This window comes from Theropithecus gelada, chromosome 15 (assembly GCF_003255815.1).
Source record: "Theropithecus gelada isolate Dixy chromosome 15, Tgel_1.0, whole genome shotgun sequence".
NCBI classification, from domain to species: Eukaryota; Metazoa; Chordata; class Mammalia; order Primates; family Cercopithecidae; genus Theropithecus; species Theropithecus gelada.
This window is the reverse complement of record NC_037683.1, coordinates 5,864,227-5,882,359: the sequence shown is the minus strand read 5'-3', so window position 1 is coordinate 5,882,359 and position 18,133 is coordinate 5,864,227. Positions and strand designations below refer to the sequence as shown.

The 18,133-nt window shown below is 47.0% G+C and overlaps 1 protein-coding gene across 4 annotated transcripts in view; it reads right to left on the bottom strand.

Annotated features, from left to right (window-relative positions):
* Nucleotides 1–1,014: 1,014 nt before the first annotated feature.
* TSC1 (TSC complex subunit 1) overlaps nucleotides 1,015–18,133 on the bottom strand; it is a 54,037-nt gene continuing 36,918 nt past the window's right edge. For all 4 annotated transcript variants that reach the window (XM_025359092.1, XM_025359093.1, XM_025359094.1 and 1 more), the window contains 11 exons: nucleotides 17,828–17,897; nucleotides 17,234–17,338; nucleotides 16,086–16,644; nucleotides 14,965–15,008; nucleotides 14,216–14,382; nucleotides 13,176–13,358; nucleotides 11,845–11,955; nucleotides 10,977–11,099; nucleotides 7,412–7,599; nucleotides 6,851–7,012; nucleotides 1,015–6,415 (listed from right to left, as the gene is read on the bottom strand). In XM_025359092.1, the coding sequence (XP_025214877.1) occupies nucleotides 5,896–6,415; nucleotides 6,851–7,012; nucleotides 7,412–7,599; nucleotides 10,977–11,099; nucleotides 11,845–11,955; nucleotides 13,176–13,358; nucleotides 14,216–14,382; nucleotides 14,965–15,008; nucleotides 16,086–16,644; nucleotides 17,234–17,338; nucleotides 17,828–17,897 (2,232 nt within the window). In that variant the 3' untranslated portion in view covers nucleotides 1,015–5,895. The remainder of the gene's footprint in view (nucleotides 6,416–6,850; nucleotides 7,013–7,411; nucleotides 7,600–10,976; nucleotides 11,100–11,844; nucleotides 11,956–13,175; nucleotides 13,359–14,215; nucleotides 14,383–14,964; nucleotides 15,009–16,085; nucleotides 16,645–17,233; nucleotides 17,339–17,827; nucleotides 17,898–18,133) is intronic.

The following is an 18,133-nucleotide window of genomic DNA, read 5'->3' as shown; positions in this document are numbered from 1 at the left end:
TTGCTTCAACCATTAAAATGGGCAGAGCAGGGTAGGTGCGGTGGCTCACACCTGTAATCCCAGCACTTTGGGAGGCCGAGGCAGGTGAATCACTTGAGCCCAGGAGTTTGAGACCAGCCTGGCCAACACAATGAAAACCCGTCTCTACTAAAAATACAAAAAAACTAGCCAGGTATGGTGGCAGGCGCCTGTAATCCCGGCAACTTGGGAGGCTGAGACAGGAGAATCACTTGAACCTGGGAGGCGGAGGTTGCAGTGAGTCGAGACTGGGCCACTGCACTCCAGCCTCGGCGACAGAGTGAGACTCTGTCTCAAACAAATAAACACATAAAAATAAAATGGGCAGAGCAATGCTGATTTCCAGACACAGCCAGGCAGAGGCAAGCAATTGAAAGCCACATCGCAAATGAAACTCATCCCTGGTCCTTATATGGAAGTCCAGGCCAAGAGACCATTAGCCAGGGTGGATGTCAAAATTGTGTAAAGGCAGTTTCTGGCCTTCTTGCGAAGCCCATGAAGAGCATGGAGAAGGGAGTGTTGGGAGCGGCACTGTCTCCTTGGCACACTCACATTAACACAACCTGCAAGGCTCAAGAGGGCAAGCTCTGGAGCACTGACGTGTCAGTGCAGTGCCACCAAAAGGACTCCGAGACACCCAGCATGCCAGCATAGAGGAACAACACACCCCTGCAGACAGCCTGGCTCTGGGGGTTTCTCTGTAGACAGGATTCGAGTCACCCCCTCCCACACTATGCCCCTTGGCCACTCTTTGAGGAAGAACATGAATTTGAGGCAGATACAGGTAAGATGTGTGGCTGTGCACCAGATAATTTGCCAGAACAAAAAGAGTCTTCTTAGAGACAAAAGCCCAAATCCATTATTCGTCAGGTTCCTCCTCCAGTCACCCAAGGTAGCCAAACCAGACCCTAAGGCTTCGTATCTTTGGACCAGTCCCCTGCTTGACCTATAAGCCTGCCAAGGCCAGTGTAAGCCACTCCATGTCCACACAGCAGAGTAGTGCAAAACAATAAATTTTTATTTGTTCACAGTTAAACACAAGCAACTGCCTTGACGTTTTAGAACATTCTAAGAAGGACAGCAAACCCTTTTGATTCCAATTCCCATTCACTAAGATTGTACCATTTTATCTTGCAGTTCATTTTTATGGCATCTGATGTGGATTGTTGACATGCTTTTAGGATTGAGGCGGGAAAGTTGAGACCTTTTGACAAGAGCTGACTTTCTTCAATTTAACTAAAAGCAGTCCGTTAAAAACAATCAGTTTCTTTTCACTGATGGGACCCCTTTAAACTGCAAGTTTGCCACACATGGTTCATCCATGATTGAGTTATAAAACTAGATTATGTCTTAGCAAAATCTGTTCCTCCGTAATATATTTGTGGTCCATAGAAGTCTTCTGAAAAGTGATTACTGATTCTTCCTAGTGCAAAATGCATGGCTGCCTCTTTCATAAGCCAAAGTATTTGCTACACAGAGCAGCACCATACCCTCCTGTCCAAACACTGTAAGAGGTGGGGAAAGGGAGGGAGGGGTTGGTCTGGGGGTTCTCAGACTCTCAGGATCTCCCCTGAAAGGTCCATTCCCATGGTTAAACCAGCCTAGTTATCTCAGAGGGTGGGTAATGTGGCGCTGGGAAGCGAGGAGGAAACTCCTCTGCCTTCATTAACTCGTTTCATGACCAGAAGCCGTGGGCACAGGTGCTCGGCTCTTCCAGGCAGGCTTCCCTTGTAGCTACAGCTACTCTTCCCTCAGACGAGCAGATACGGACTGCAGGACGGCATGGAGGAGACAGGAACATGCTCCCCTGGGCACATCGAAGAGTTCCGGACAGAGAAGCCACGTGGGACAAGGGTCACAGCAGCAGCCTAGGGGCCAGTCCTCGACCTAAACTTGTTTTTACCTACAGACAAAAGCTTAATCGAGTGCAATCAATGCCTTGGGGATCTTTGCAGCAATCTGGGGGACATGTGTCACAGAACTCTGGATGTAAACAGACACACAAACATCTTCAGACTGGATACATTTTTCCAACGCTTGTGGCAGGTCAGTTTTAAAGCATGTACCCTGGAGAGTGAAGGTGCAGCAGATAAGGTGTACTGATCTGAGTCACTCCACACAAGGCAGCTTTCTTCTCCAGGTGGGGCAGAGCCCCCTGGGGGGACCACTCTCCAAGAGTATCCGCAGGAGGTGGGCGGCACTCCATCTCACCAAGGTCCTGGCCGGGCCTTCGCTCTGCCCAAACCCTCCTCCAGCCTGTACAGGCCTGCTCCCACCTCTTAGTGCTTTCAGTGAGATAAGGTGAGTCTCGCTGTGGAGAACTTCTGTTTGCTCTTCAGTTCCTTCTTCAAGTGGTATGCTCTACTATTTGGTAGAAATTCACATTGGCTTGTCACAGCACACTTCGGTTCTGCTGGCTACATGACACACATACCCAGTTTTCTATTCTTAACAGCGAGTCTGAGCCTCTGTGGTCTCACAGATCCTTTCATCCCCAGGACCATTTTATACATCCTCCTCTGAACAACGGCTAGAGTTTTATCTTTCTCAACAACTATACCAGAAACTACATGTGCTGTTGCAAATGGGGACGGCCCAAGAGTCTGGAGTTTTGTTCCCTGCTGCTCTGCTTTTACCCAGTAATGTGCGGCATGGTGGGTGAATTTTTCTAATTGTCAGTGGCTTCCAGGACCTGTTCCTGGGTTGTAACAGTTCACCTTCTCAGAACAATTTGGACTGTTTCCCCCAACCACGTCACATAAGCTTTGGCTCACAAAGTAGCTCACCTCTCGCCTCTCCACTCATCAAACTTAGTAAGAAGATTCTGCAGCTTAGTCCCAAAGGTCGGGCAGTTTTCCCTCCTGAAAAACTCTGTGGGCACCTAGAGAGGCCACTGTCTGCCCACCTGCCTTAGCAATGCTGGTCCTAACACTCCTCTCCAAGGACATCTTTCACAACGTCTCCATCGAAGAAGTGACCTTGACCTTCCTACCTTTGGGTTTCAGTTTTTTTATATTCATGACCACGTGTTTCTTCCAATCCCATAACAACAATTTTTATAGACTTTATGGCAGAGTCTTGTCAATGGCTTTTTGAAAATCCATTGAAGTTCTATCAGATGCAGATCTGTGTGTTTATTCACCTGCAGGGACTCGGGAGCTCATCTGCTCTGCGTCTTCCTATCCCCCTCCCCGCTAAAGCTGTAGTGCACCTTTTTAAAGGAATTCCATGCTGCACAGCAGCAGACTTTGGGCTCTTCGGGGCCTGTGCTGACTCTGGTTAGTGTCAGGTGGGGATCCGAGTAGGTTACGCACATTGGCCAAACAGCTGAGACAGGTATGCTCACCCATAGTGATTCCTGGATGGAGGCCATCCAATCTCAATATTTATAAATACCAAGCTGCTTAATTGGTTTCAAGATAGACTCTGCCCTGAACGCTTACTGTACTAATACCTTTGCCCAGGACTGAATTGCCTCTCCAGAGTCCTACTGTCACCTTTCCCATCCTTAAAACTACTCACTGCAGCATGACCAAGTGACTCTCGGCAGGTTTACCACTTCCAAAACCAAACCAAACCTAACTACTGACTCGAGTTCTTTGCAACATGAAAGCCTACAGTTTTAGGCTGGGCCCCTTCACCATGACTCCAGGTCTCATTCTCCCATCCGTGGTTGAGTGAAACCCACAGCCTCCTGGAACTCAGAGGCACCTGAGCTTGGAGCCACCTTTGTTATAAAGCTGAGGAAAGGGACACCCAGGCTGGATGGACGAGCTGAGGGCCCTGCACAGACATGTCCATGGAGCTTCAGGCCTAGGCCTCTGTCCATGCTGCCCCCTTTCTTCCCTTTATTTTGACAACCCGTCCATTTCTAAAATGTGTTTTCTTTTTCACCTGGGCCTCTTTTCCTTTGCCAATTAAGGAAAAAGCTTTAAGTGCCTGGTATCTTGTTCTGTGGCACAGATCTCTAGAAGGAAAGTACTTAAAACCAGTTTCAGGATTCACTGATGGGATTTCCTTCCCTTTCTAAATTTGTTCACGTTTTCCTTTTCTAAAACTGGACCAGGAAACTAGACTATACTGGATTTTAAGCTTTCCTTTGGACAAAGCTGAATTAAACGTGTGGTGTCACTAATACTCCACATCTGACAATTCAGGGCCAACTGCCAACCTGTGCTAGGCCGAGTAGTTGGGACCACGCCCTGCCACAGGCTGGGAATCAGTCACACCCAGAAAGCCTGCCTGAACAGGTTTTCTGCCGGTATAGCCAGGGTGACATAGAGTCTCCAACTGTCTACCTCCCTTTAGTTAGGAATGCTAGAATATTTATTGCCATGCTAAAAAAAAAAAAAAAAAAAAAAAAGACTTATTCTCTAGTGCTCGAAGCCTCCGTGTGCACTAAGATTTCGTACCATGACAGTTTTTTACCTCTTTATGACTGAATCCTTGTATTCTTTTTAATGAAAGAATAGAAACAGGAAAGCCAAGTTCACTGGCTCCTTCCTACCAGCTCTCCCCTGCCTCAGCTGGAACACCAGGCAACAATTCTTAGGATTCTAGCATTTCTTTCAGGAGCACTTGTTGAGTTTGGATTCTCTGCCACTGCCACTCTTCTGACTAGTGTCATCTCTCGTGAGCACGTGGGGCAGCCTAGTGGGCATACACAGCCAGCTTTTGCCAACATTCTCCCAGACTCTGCTTAGACTGCTCTGCCATTACTAACATGGACAGTGTGATGACATCGCTCCCTGGAGAGTCGGCCCCTCAAAGTTGGAATTGGTATGAAAAAGCTGCCCCCCTTCTGGTGGCCTAGAACCTGCTATAGTGAGGCAACCCTAACGGCCTGGGAAATGATGGTCACATACACTTTGCAGAAACTCTTTGGACCTTCAGAACCTTTCTGCTGCACTGTCACAAATAAGCTGACATGAACAAGAGGCGTGTGCACACAAAGGGAGGCCAGCAGACAGGAAGGTTTAACAAAAGGCCCAGCAAGCTGAGATGGACTGGAGGTGCAGTTCCTCATGCTCAAGTGCTTCTCGGGTAACCTCTCCCAGTGACTGCTCCTTGCCTCCTACGGAGAACAGGTTTTACCACCTACACACCAGCCTGTGGTCACAATAGTACCAACATTCAAGCAAACACCAAATAAATAAGAGGTAGTGGGGGAAGAGGGACAAGAGCTTTCCCAAAGGGTGTATGGTCTCCACAGTGCCAGCTCTAGATTTCTGAAACAGGCTTCTGTTTACACAGAACTTTCTAGGAAGCTTATTAGAACTGCCAAAAGAATTAAGTGTGAATAAACCATTGTTCTTCTAGACCTGCTGCTTTAGATGCTGAACTTCAGAATCAAAAAGCAGTGGAAAAGTCTCATGTGACAGCTTTCAAGTGAAGACAACCAGCTTTGCAGGCTATGTCCTCCTGGAAGGGACAAAACCAGACTTACCTGCAATGCAACAAACTACCTGGTCTAACTGAGAGCCAACCCAGTAATCTGAGCTTCAGGAAAGCAGAAAGTGGTGTGTTAGACTCAAAGATTAAATTTGGCCTCATATTGCACAGGTTCAAAGGACGCAACCATTCTCGGGGGAAAGGAAGAAAGTAAAGCTACTGAGGAACACCAACTGGCCCTTGGATTAGAACACACTGCGAGGTAAATGAGAGGGGTTAGGGCGGGTGGAGGGGAAGGCCAAGAGGCATTTCAATGCCAGATCCAAAAACCGTTCTGCATTCAGTCAGCTGTCCAAAGGACCTCCGCCCCATTTCCACACATGAACTTGCACTCAGACCCTGGAAACAGGAAAGCTTTGAAACGTGCATTCACACCTCCTGTTCTGTGCCAACAATATGCAAGTTAACACTGATTGACCACCATCCTTAGCTGTGTTCATGATGAGTCTCATTGTAGTCCATGATATGTAGCTGTCCAACACTGTCCGGGTTCGGGGGAGATGGGTGCGGGCCATCTAGGTTCAGGGGAGTCTTGGCTTCCACACCCAAGTCTTTGCTCAGTTCCGTCTTTAGGCTCTCAGAAAGGCTACTGGTCATGCCGTCCTCATCACACTGACTCTCGCTCTTATTACGAAATAACTCTCGGGCCTTCATACCCAGGAAGCTTTTTGAACTGGGAAGTGAGCCCACAGTGGTAGGGATGCTGGCAGACGGTTCTCCCGTCGTCGTCTCCCACCGACTGCTGAATGGGCCTGCCCTCTGGTGTGGGGGCTTCTCCGGGGTGGAAAGCTCGCTGCTGCTGCTGCTGCTGCCTCCACCTCCTCTGCTTCCACTACTGCCCCGGGTGCTGCTGGGCCTGGGGGTCTTGGTCTCACCGTTGTGGCCAGATGCCTCTTCATTGTGCCCTACCATGGAATCTGAGCACCCGTCATTACAACAGTCAAGCCTGTAAGAAAGCCCGGGAGGAAAGAAGGAGCTGGTGATTGAGGCATCCACATTTGGAAGATGTGGAATTACACTGACACTCACTCACACTGATGTTGAACTCTGCTAGCCCACTCTCTGTTTTATAATACTGGACTCAAGCAAGAGATCTCATCAAGAGAAACCTAAATCACAACTAGGGATACTAGGTGGCAGTCTTAAGTGTGAACACTTCCTGTGGCTGTATGGAGGGACTCGAGGCCAGGAAAAGGACCATGAAGGGATCACTGGACGTTTGGAGGAAAGGGAACGTCAGAGTGGGTCTCTGAAATGGAGTGAGCTGAGCGCTGCAGCCCTGTCTAATCAGCTATAACTGCTTCCCACTCCATGTGACACAGTCCTTCTGCTGTAATTGACAGCTTAATCCCAAGGTCATTAATCAGTTCTTTGTTCCTACCTTTCTTCTGCTGCTTCAGCTGCTTCGGCTTTTTCTTCTTCAAGTTTTTTCAGGAGGCCATCTTTCTCCAACCTGCCATATAAATCTAAGATCTCCAATTCAAACACCTGGGTTATCCTTTTCTGAGCCTCATACCTGCTCTCTGCAGCCTGCAGCTGTCCTCTGAAAGATACAGACCAGCCAGAATATAGGAAGTTCCACTTAATAAAAACACAAAAGCCTTTCCTGATGAAAGTTACCTTGCCTGGCCGGGCGCGGTGGCTCAAGCCTGTAATCCCAGCACTTTGGGAGGCCGAGACGGGCGGATCACGAGGTCAGGAGATCGAGACCATCCTGGCTAACACGGTGAAACCCCGTCTCTACTAAAAAATACAAAAACTAGCCGGGCGAAGTGGCGGGCGCCTGTGGTCCCAGCTACTCGGGAGGCTGAGGCAGGAGAATGGCGTGAACCCGGGAGGCGGAGCTTGCAGTGAGCTGAGATCCGGCCACCGCACTCCAGCCTGGGTGACAGAGCCAGACTCAGTCTCAAATAAAAAAAAAAAAAAAAAAAAAGAAAGTTACCTTGCCTGGAGTTTGACATCCTCTAAATATTTCTTCTGTTCCAAAAGAAGGTGGTCTTTCTTGGCCAGGTGAGATTCCAGTTCCAAAATCCGTTTCTGGGAGGTGTCAAGTCTCTGAGTCTGCTGGAGAACATGGCTTCTGTTTTTTTCTAGCTCTTTCCGATAGGCAGCTTTCATCATTTCTACTTCCTAAAAAAAAAAAAAAAAAAGACTAGAATTAGTACTTATAAAAAATAAACACGCTGTATCCATTTTGAAAAGACAATGTAAGAAGGACTGAGAAGGCACTTTAGTAAGCTGGTAGTATTATCCTAGTAACCCTTCCTTGAAATCGATCCCCAAGGAAAGCATGTGAAACATAGAGATTTTGCACAAAAATAATCATCACAGCATATTTATAAGAGCAAAAACCTGGAAACATCGTTTAAGTCTAATGTCAGGGGAACAGCTAAGTAAATTAAAATACATCCTATATTTCTAAGTCTTTTTAAAAAATGATATGGTGGCCGGGCGCGGTGGCTCACGCCTGTAATCCCAGCACTTTGGGAGGCCGAGACGGGTGGATCACGAGGTCAGGAGATCGAGACCATCCTGGCTAACACGGTGAAACCCCGTCTCTACTAAAAATACAAAAAACTAGCCGGGCGTGGTGGCGGGCGCCTGTAGTCCCAGCTACTTGGGAGGCTGACGCAGGAGAATGGCCTGAACCCAGGAGGCGGAGCTTGCAGTGAGCTGAGATCCGGCCACTGCACTCCAGCCTGGGCCACAGAGCAAGACTCCGTCTCAAAAAAAAAATGATATGGTATCAGTAAAAAGATTAAAAAGCAGACTACAAGACTGTGTGAATAGTACAATCAACTATGCGAACATATACGTATCCAAAACACCAAGTGAAAATCCGCCAGTATCCGGCTATCATTTCAGTCTAGTGGTACCGCAGGCCACTTGCTTTCTTTCTCCTTTTCTCCCCCTCCTGACAATAGCGCAGGTGGGGCTACAGAATGGAACGCCAGTGGAGCAGGTCTGCTCAAGCAAAGCAGCCTCTGCAGACTGGGTGCCCTGACAAGGTTTGTTGATCGTGCTAAGGCAGATGGCCTGCAGCCGACAGATTGGAACAGCTTGAAACCCAGAGCAAGTACACATTAATGCTCAGAAAGAAGGCGGAAAGGATATTTTTTTAAGCCTGTGTTACTTTTGTGTGTGTATGTTTACTGTGGTAAATTGTACAAAACATAAAATTTGCCATATATTTGTTTTTAAAAAAAGATAATAAACCATAAACAGCAAGGAGATGAGCTTTCACGAAGGCGCCCCTGCCTTGATGCTGTCTGGTGAGCCCAATGCTTCCTTGTTACAGAATGCAACTGATTTAAACTCAGAACTGGCTCTGATAATGTGGCTGTTCCAGCTGTGCTAAATGGCTCCAGACTTCAGCACAGGGTAGATGAACGCATCTATCTGGTCTTTGTCATAAACAATAGGACTTATTCATGGATAATCATGCAAAGCACTGAACCAGGAACATCCACGAGGAACATCCGTGCACTCTCACTAATCCTTACAGCTACCCCTACCAACTGTTCCCCCCTGATTCCCCACCACTCACTCTTCCTTCTCCTCTGGATGCAACAAGAGCAACCCTAGCTCCAGGTTCGGGGACAAATCCTGACTGGGTTGAGGCAATAACTAGGCTAGGGATGGGCACAGGACAGGCCTGGCCAACAGGGGAGATAAGTATGGTGGGAGCATCTGGGAAAGGTTTTCTTTCTTTCTTTTTTTTTTTTTTTGGAGACAAGAGTCTCGCTCTGTTGACCAGGCTGAAGTGCAGTAGCATGATCTCGGCTCACTGAAACCTCCGCCTCCAGGGTCAAGCGATTCCCCTGCCTCAGCCTCCCAAGTAGCTGGGACTACAAGTGTGGGCCACCACACCCGGCTAATTTTTTGTATTTTTAGTAGAGACGGGGTTTCATCATGTTGGCCAGGATGGTCTTGATCTCCTAACCTCGTGATTCACCCACGTCTGCCTCCCAAAGTGCTGGTATTACAGGAGTGAGCCACCACGCCCGGCCTGGGAAAGATTTTCTTGCTGAGGAATAGGAAGAGATGCTCTCCTCTTCTGTGGGACATTACTGTGTCTGCCTGTCATATCTGTGCCTGTGGCACACACCTGGCAACCGTGAGTGCAGCTAGCTGGAGGACCAGGCCTGCAGGATAAGCAAGGCAGTGCAGAAGAATGGAAAGAGTCTGGCTCCTTGATGCTGTCCCTGAATGGCCAACTTGACCAACCTGGAACTCACCTGCCTCACGACTTCTTGTCAAGTGAAATAATAAAATTCTCCACTGTTAAGCCAGTTGAGTGTTTTTTGTTTTTGTTGTTTTTTTGAGATGAAGTCTTGCTATGTTGCTAGGCTTGGTCTAGAACTTCTGAGTTCAAGCAATCCTATTTCAGCCTCCCAAATAGCACTATAGGCATGTGCCACCGTGCCCAGCCCTAGTTTGGTTTTTGTTGTCTACAATTGAAGGCATCCTGACTATCACAACTCAGCTGCATCACCCCTGTTTAATGAACTGGGAAACAGGGCTCCACGGACAGGAGGCTACTCAAGGTCCCAAAGAGCACAAGGGCTCCATGGAGGCCGCCCGTCTAGGCTTCGCTCAGGAGATGGCACGTGCGCGTTTCAGCAGCTTTTTCAGGAGCTCTCTTGTGCCACAGATCTGTTTCTCCCCCTTGCTGTTCCCAAAGTCATTACACCTCCAAAATAAGTGATAGATGCTTTCTAGAGAAAGTACCACATCTAACATCCTTCTAAGAAAGGGAGTCTGACTCTGAGAGCTGAGAGGAGCCAAGAAATAAAGAGTAATTCTATTAGGAAAATTACTCTCTCCAGTTCTAAGACTCCTCTCTACATCCGGCGACAAGGACTCTTTACAAAGCACATGCCCAAGAAACCTAAAAAGGAGGCCCATGTGTGATGGAGAAGTTAGTGACAGGAAGCAACTGAACAGCGACTATTAAAATTCAATTCCCACCTCATTCACTAACATTACCTGAGGCTATTTATAAAGTGACTTAAAACTTCTGCCTCGACACCACTGGTGAGGCACTAATTAACGTAAGATCATCCCAATGCTGGCCTTGTTGCCAGGACTGAACTACCATCTGCAGAAATCCAACATTAAAAGGAAAAAAACCTGGTATGTACGCCAGTCTATACCCACAGTCCTGAGAGGTATGTTAAACAGAATTGGTCCCCCACCCTTCTTTTTTTCTCTCCCTCTTTGAAAGGGGGCGTAGGGAAGAGAAAGGAAACACTTTACACCTACTCTGTACCAATTACCATTAGGTGCTTTCAGTGCGAGTTAACTTCAAAGCAACCCAACAGGAGAAACAAACTCACGCGGTGGCTGGAAAGTGCTTGTCTATCTGGACCAGGGGGAAGTGGGACTGCCACTCCGTCTTTTAGGAAACAAGTCATCAAGCCATTCTATATGACATGCCGGAGACATACTGTCTGGGTCTGAAATGCTTTCCCCACTAAGGTCTGGCTCCCTGAGCCCTGGCATACCTTTGTGGTATCTGAGTGCTTGTTCTGCAGTTGTTCCAAATATAGCTCGTTGACCTCCCCAAGAACCAACAGCTGCCTGTTCAAGAACTCCATCTGCTGCTGGACCGACTCACTGTTTGAGAGCTAGCCAAAAAACATAAGCAAAGTGAAAAATCCGACGACATAAAACTAGCACATGGACATGAAATAGGGAATCAGCTAGAAGCACACTATTTCAATGTTAAAGCAAAATAAACAAGTCCCATCGATTTACAGTCCCTGACATAATGGCAGGTGGGGAGGATGACACCCAAGGACAACAAAAATAGAAATGCACTTCAGAACTGTGCTTTGCAAAGGGGACAGCATGAATGCAGTCCATCAAAACTGGCCACCCACAGAACACCTGGAGAAGGTGGACAGGTATACCACCAAGGCCCAGTGGCATAAAGCCCTAGGGAAAACTCACCGTTCTTGACAAAATGATGTATGAAGTGCAGTGATTCCCAAAGAAGGAGGAATCACGCTCAAAAACCTGAACAAACTTTTGACACTTATGTAAACAAAGTGTGAAGAAAGGGTTCCATGGGATACACATAGACCAGGGTTTAGGATGGATACTTCTTTGCTGCAGGGGGCTGCCTGTGCATTGTAGGATATTTGGCAGCACCCTGGCTCCGACCCACTAGATGCCAGTAGCACCAAAAACATGAACCTAAAATGTCTCCAGACACTGCCAAATGTCAGGGAACATGGGGGCAGCAGAACTACTTCCCGTTGGGAACCCATGACACAGACACTCAAGTAATATATTTCTTTAACCTGTCTGAAGGAAGAATGTTAGCAAATGGTGTTTCAACAGATTCAGGTCTGCCTCATTTCTTCTTACCTTTTGGGAAACCTGACTGAGCAGCAGCTCAGTGTGACACACCTTGTTGTTGGCCTTCTTCAATTCTATCCGCAGCTCTGCAATCATGTTCCTGCAGTCCTCCAGTTTCGTCTACCCAAAGAGACGTGGACATGAAGTTTGAGGAGCACTGACAGGCCGGATCACAAGCCTACCTGGCCACCAGCCCACAGAGGACTGGGAATGCCTAGCTCAACGGCTCTACTTTCTTGGGCCCTCAGGATTTGATATCTTAGTTTTAAAAAGTAAGTTATGGTTGATTTCTGAGTTCCTTACTATTTAACAAAAGAAAAAAAGAGACCTAAGATTCTCAGTTCCCAAACTGTGCACCAAAGAGCCCTGAGGCTACCCAGCAAACTCAGAGAGGCCGCAGAAAGATTTTAAATTTTCGAGGGAGACGCAGTGCCATCTGTTGGACACCCTGTGAATTACCAACTAGCTGGAAATGATGCTGCGACTGTGGATGACGTCTTTGTGAAGCTGGGCTTTTTTGGGTGCAGTGATACAAAGCACCACAAGGAAAACCAGTGTGAAACAGGAAATGAGGGTGTCACTGTCCACTCTGATTTCAAGGTCTGAGATGCCATGCAGTGCCCAATAGGTGCACACGAGGCATTAGTAATTGCAGTTATTATTTTTTTAAATTTATGTGTATTATTTCTAAACACCTACTAAGTTCTTAGGACATTCATACTCACTAAGTTATTCAGATCGACTTAATGAGCAGAACTGTTAAGTGTTTCTTTTTGGCTGCAGAAAAAAAAATTGACTGAGACACTAAGGGAGCTACTATATGAACCAAGAAAGTTGGGGAACCTCTGCCCTAAGTAAGATTCACCTGCCATGGCCAGACGTGGTGGCTCAAGCCTGTAATCCCAGCACTTTGGGAGGCCGAGACAGGCGGATCACGAGGTCAGGAGATCGAGACCATCCTGGCTAACACAGTGAAACCCTGTCTCTACTAAAAAATACAAGAAACTAGCCGGGCGAGGTGGCGGGTGCCTGTAGTCCCAGTTACTCGGGAGGCTGAGGCAGGAGAATGGCGTGAACCCGGGAGGCGGAGCTTGCAGTGAGCTGAGATGCGGCCACTGCACTCCAGCCTGGGCGACAGAGTGAGACTCCGTCTCAAAAAAAAAAAAAAAAAAAAAAAAGATTCACCAGCCATGAAGAATCTCTGCCATGATTTGAGAGAGAAAAGCATTCAGCTTAATGAAGCTGAACAAGTCGAGGACACCCCAGGAAACCAGCTGCCTCCCTCCTCACTGCTCTCCAGCGTTCTCGCAGTTGGCTTTGCCTGGTGCTCCAGTTTATACCTGTAATTCCTGGCTCTGGTTGTAGAATTCCTCTCGGTCATGCTGCAGCTGTCTGATCTGGCTGTGGAGCTTGGTCACCATAGTGTCACGCTGCTCCTGAAGCTGACTGTATCTAGCTTGTTCTTTCTGCAGACTAACCTTCCACATCTGGATGTCTTTCTCTTGTAACTTCAACTGATCTTTCTAGCAGAGACCAGAAATGTCATCATTTTAGCTGTCTTCCAACACAGGCAATTTAACACACACTGCAAACATTTCACCTGAATAGTCACAAGCTACCCTGACAATGTAACTACAGACCCAAACTCTTAGAGCTCTCACTACTGTTTTACTTGGCTTTAGGTCAAGGTTTTCCAAATTTTACATTAAGCAAATGGATTTTAAGTTGCTTAAAGAAATCTTCTCAGGGATCAATTTGCTTCCAATACTTTCAAAAGTCTGACTACCAACACTGGAATAAAATCTCTCACACATGGTACTAAGTTCACTAAAATGATGAGCATTTACTGAATGCCTGCAGTGTGCTGGGCACTCAGCAAGTGCTACCGACATTTCTTTTAACCATCACAACTTAAAGAGCAGCTGCTGCTATTATTATTTCCATTTTATAGCATGGCTAACAGAGGCTTTAAGAGGCCAAGTTACTTTTCTAAGGTAACACTGGTAGAGCCGAGATTCAAACTCCAGGTCTGACTGGCTTCACACACACTGTACAATACACACTTCAGTTTTGTGCCATGAAATAGTTTTACAAGAGTTGGTTTTACATTTGGAAAAATAAAATCATCTTCTGACCCTTCATCACCATGGCCAATTACATGCAAACATACACACACAAAATCACTTGTCCCCACGGTTTCTGAGAATTATGAGGGAATTCTGAGACGTCACCATTCATGTCTTAATCTCGAGTGACCTGCCCGAAGGAGTGGGAGGGACTGGGAACTCTGACCTCCTCAGCTGCTGTGCTTTGTAAGCTATCATGCTGACCCAAAACAAAACAAACAGCAAGCTCCACCTGTCCCCTCCCCAGTCCTCACCATGGCAGCATTATGTTCCTCCAGAGCTGCTGCTTTGATCACCTTGCGGAGGAGCCGCCTGTTCCGCAGGGCATGCTGCTGCCTCTTAAAACGCTCGTAGAGTAACTGGTTGTGCAGTAAAAGCAACTGGTCTCGGAGGGTGCGGATCTCATCTGAAGGAGGAGAGCCTGATTTTAAAGCAGAGGGAGGGTGGCAGAAATGCCTTTTACAGATCGTTCAATCAAGCCCCCTTCCCATGTGTTGTTAGTTTAACAAACACAATTCTTTAAGAAACAAATCACCACTCTCTTTGCAAATGACCACTTGGCTCCCAGCAACAGCAGTGGGGAAAGTATGGACTATGTGTCTCCCTCGTGAAGGAATGCAAAGGGTCGTGTCACGTGGGATGACTCTTTCAGAGCCTGCTTTCCTTTCCCCACAAATCTAGACCACACATTTCAGGTGCCCTGTTTCTCAAGACCCTTCCTTCACTGTGTGTTCTCCTTCACTCTGGTCTTCTCTAGGGAAGCCTGGCAGGAAGTCTGTAGTTTTGCACTTCTACTCTCAAGTGCATGGTACTTGCCACTTTTCAAAAATAAGAAATGCTGACTTGGCAACACTTGAGATCCTTTAGCCAAGCAGATAGCCTGGCTGGAGCAATAGCCAAGGGGAGATCTGTTTCCCAGAGGGCACCTCCTTCAAGGACAGAAAGGGCAACAAGCAAGCAGGAACCTTGTGGGCTGGATTTGGAGCTAAAGTAACAACTTTACCTCCAAAGTGGGTCCAGTCGACAGACTTGCTGGGTAAAGGCAACCTAGGAAGAAAGTTTTTGAGTAACAAAGTTACGGATCTTACCAAGAAAAAAACTTATCTGGACTTTTATTTGCGGCAAAGTTAGATCACTTCTTTGTGGTCAAAATCTGCAATGGCATAAGAATGTTTCAAACTCCAGGGCCACAGAGAGTTAGAGAAGCCTACAGTGGACACAATGGGAGGCAGCCCCACGGCCTCTGACCTGGTCTGCAGAGCAGAGAGGGCCGCAGGCTGACCTCCACTGCATACACTGTGGCCTCCGTTTCTGGGGCCAGCTCTTCAGAGAAACTGAGTGGTCAAACACGCTGAGAGCCGCTTTCAACCCTGTCTGTTGAAATATACAGGGAGTACGCTCTGTTGTGAAGCTACTGTCACTTAAATTTAAGGAAAAAGTAGGTAATTTACCTGAGCCTATCATGCCAAATCTCGTTTAAAAATAGGGAGTTTAAATATTATAATCCCTGTCAAATTTCACCATAGCATAGTACATAAGAAGAAAAATAAAAATATTCCCCAAGCACCTGTAAAGTAGCTAATAAAAGAAGGATGGGAAACAGTTTCTCAGCTAGTCCTTTCTATGAAAACTTGGGTGCCTCAGCGGGTCTGGAGGGGACATCAGCCACCTGAACTTGCATAAAATGCTGGTGATTTTATCTCCACCTAATGAACTATACCAAAATAGAAAATAATAATAATCTGTAGCTAGAGAGGGAAACACTGTGACAAATATTCTTATATTCTTTGAAATACCACAACCTCGTTTTCAGCCTACAGTTTGCAGAGGGCACACATGAAAGCATTTGAGTGTCCTCATAGAACAGAGGCACAAAATGGCCTATATAAAAAGACTCATTTTGAAGTGGACTGCTAAGGAATCATCCCACTTTAGGTGCACAGAGGTCACACATGGTCACATATATGAAGACACAACAGCCTAGAAGGACATCTGACAAACAGCAGAGAACCAGCTGCCTCAGGGTGGGAGTGTGAAGAATGATTCTTGTTCCTCTCTCACACCTTCTGTACTTCACAATAAAATGGACCATTTAACACAGAAGAGAGGGCCCCAGTCCCTTACTTGTTCAGCTCCTTGCTGTGCGCGTCTGCTCCCTGCTGTATCAGTCTGTCCAGCACTTCCATTGGGGAGGTAGAGGGCACACCATCTTCCTCTGTGCTTCCTTTTGCTTTCTTTAAAAGCTCCTCAGTCTTCCCGATGACAAAATGATGGGCTGTCTTTGGCAATGCCACCTCAAAAAGATGATCGTACGGGGGAGGCTGCCCGCTTCCAAAGCCCACTCTCGTCGAAGGTGGAATTTTACAAGGACTGGGAGTGAGGATACTGGTCTCCAAAGAAGTCTGGCATTCCCTGTCTCCCGCAGGGCTTTCATCAGCACCACCGCAGGGCAGGTCTATGGGAGTAAAGGCTTGCTTTGGTGTTTCAGGCCCAAGCTTGTCCAGGGAGGAGTGTAAAGGCTCAGGGTTCACGCTGGCGCCCTGAGAACTGGAGGCTGCCGAGTGGGTCTTCCGCTGAGAACCTGGGAGACTCTCTCGGTAAAAGGGAGAGTCAAAGCCTCCTCGAGGAACCACAGGCTCAGCCTCTGCTGTGGTGATCTCAGAAAGTTCTCTAGATATTGCAGCTGAGAGGAAGAAAGGAAACAAAAGAAACGGCAGTCGATATTCCACCTGGGAAAGGCTAGGCAGTTTGGGTTGCATGCTGCCACGTGCCAGTGTCACTGAGAGGGAGGAGAAAAAGTGGCATCCGGCTGGGCATGGTAGCTCACGCCTGTAATGCCAGAACTTTGGGAGGCTGAGGCGGGAGGATCACTTGAGCCCAGGAGTTAGAGACCAGCCTGGACGACATAGGGAGATCCCATCTCTACAAAAAATACAGTAAAAATCAGCTGAGCATGGTGGTGCATGCCTGTGGTCCCAGCTACTCAGGAGGCTGAGGTGGGCGGATTGCTTGAGCCTGGGAGGTCAAGGCTGCAGTGAGCCATGATTGTGCCACTGCACTCCAGCCAGGGCGACAGAGCAAGACCCTGTCTCGAAAAAAAAAAAAAAAAGCGGCATCACTTTACCTGGCATAGGTCCCAAACTAAACCACCCATCTTGTTACCTCAAGAGAAGAAAAATCAAGCAAGCCTGTGAGCATTGGCACAAAGTCCCAGATTCACAGCAGAGCGAGGGTCAGGTTTTATCAATTCACAGCAATCCCCCATACATTACCTTCTTCTTTATCTTTTTCAATACTATCTTCTTCAGAGGCCAGATCACCTAAAAACCCTGGAAGATCACTTAGGGTGACAGAACCTTTGCTGCCAGGTGGCTCTTCTGAAGAGAAACAAAGACAACTGAAGTCAAAGAAACACAGTGTAATCCCTGTAAATGTAAAACTGCTTACACTGTACAGAATATGTCTGTAATAACTCTTCCTGCTGAACAGAGAAGGCTGGACATGGCTCTGTCCTATGGACATGGCTCTGTCCTAGGGATACTACAAAAGACTGACATATTAAAAATAATATAACTAAAAGTACCAAAAATAATCCCATAGCAAATAAAATGATCAGTTCTTAATGTTTCTGAAAAGAGACATAGTTTAACCAAGTCAAAATACAGGTACTTCATTGCAATAGCTTAAAAACTGTTTTTGATATTATTAGTTTAGCTTTTAGAATTCACTACTTGTTTCATTATCTTTAGGCCTCAGTAGTTTGGATATCCCAGAATTTCCTTGTTTCCAGTTAACTTTCTTTTCTTAAACACATATAACCCAATTAGAAGAGGCAAGCAAGGCCTGTGGTGATGCAGAAATTTTACCTGATCCTCTGTCATTCAGAAGATGGTGCTGTCTGTGTAGACATGGTCTTGCAGAATCCATTCTCTCTTCCTGAAAAGTGAAGTATCTTTATATCACAAGGCAAAAAATATGGCACATGTTCTCGAGCATATTGTAAGGTAGTTTAAAGGTCAGCCCAGTGCAGTGAATCTCAAATTGTTTGGATGCTTGCTTTCTTTTTTTTTTTTGGAGACTGAATTTCACTCGTTGCCCAGGCTGGAGTGCAATGGCGCAATCTTGGCTCACTGAAACCTTCACCTCCCGGGTTCAAGCCATTCTCCTGCCTC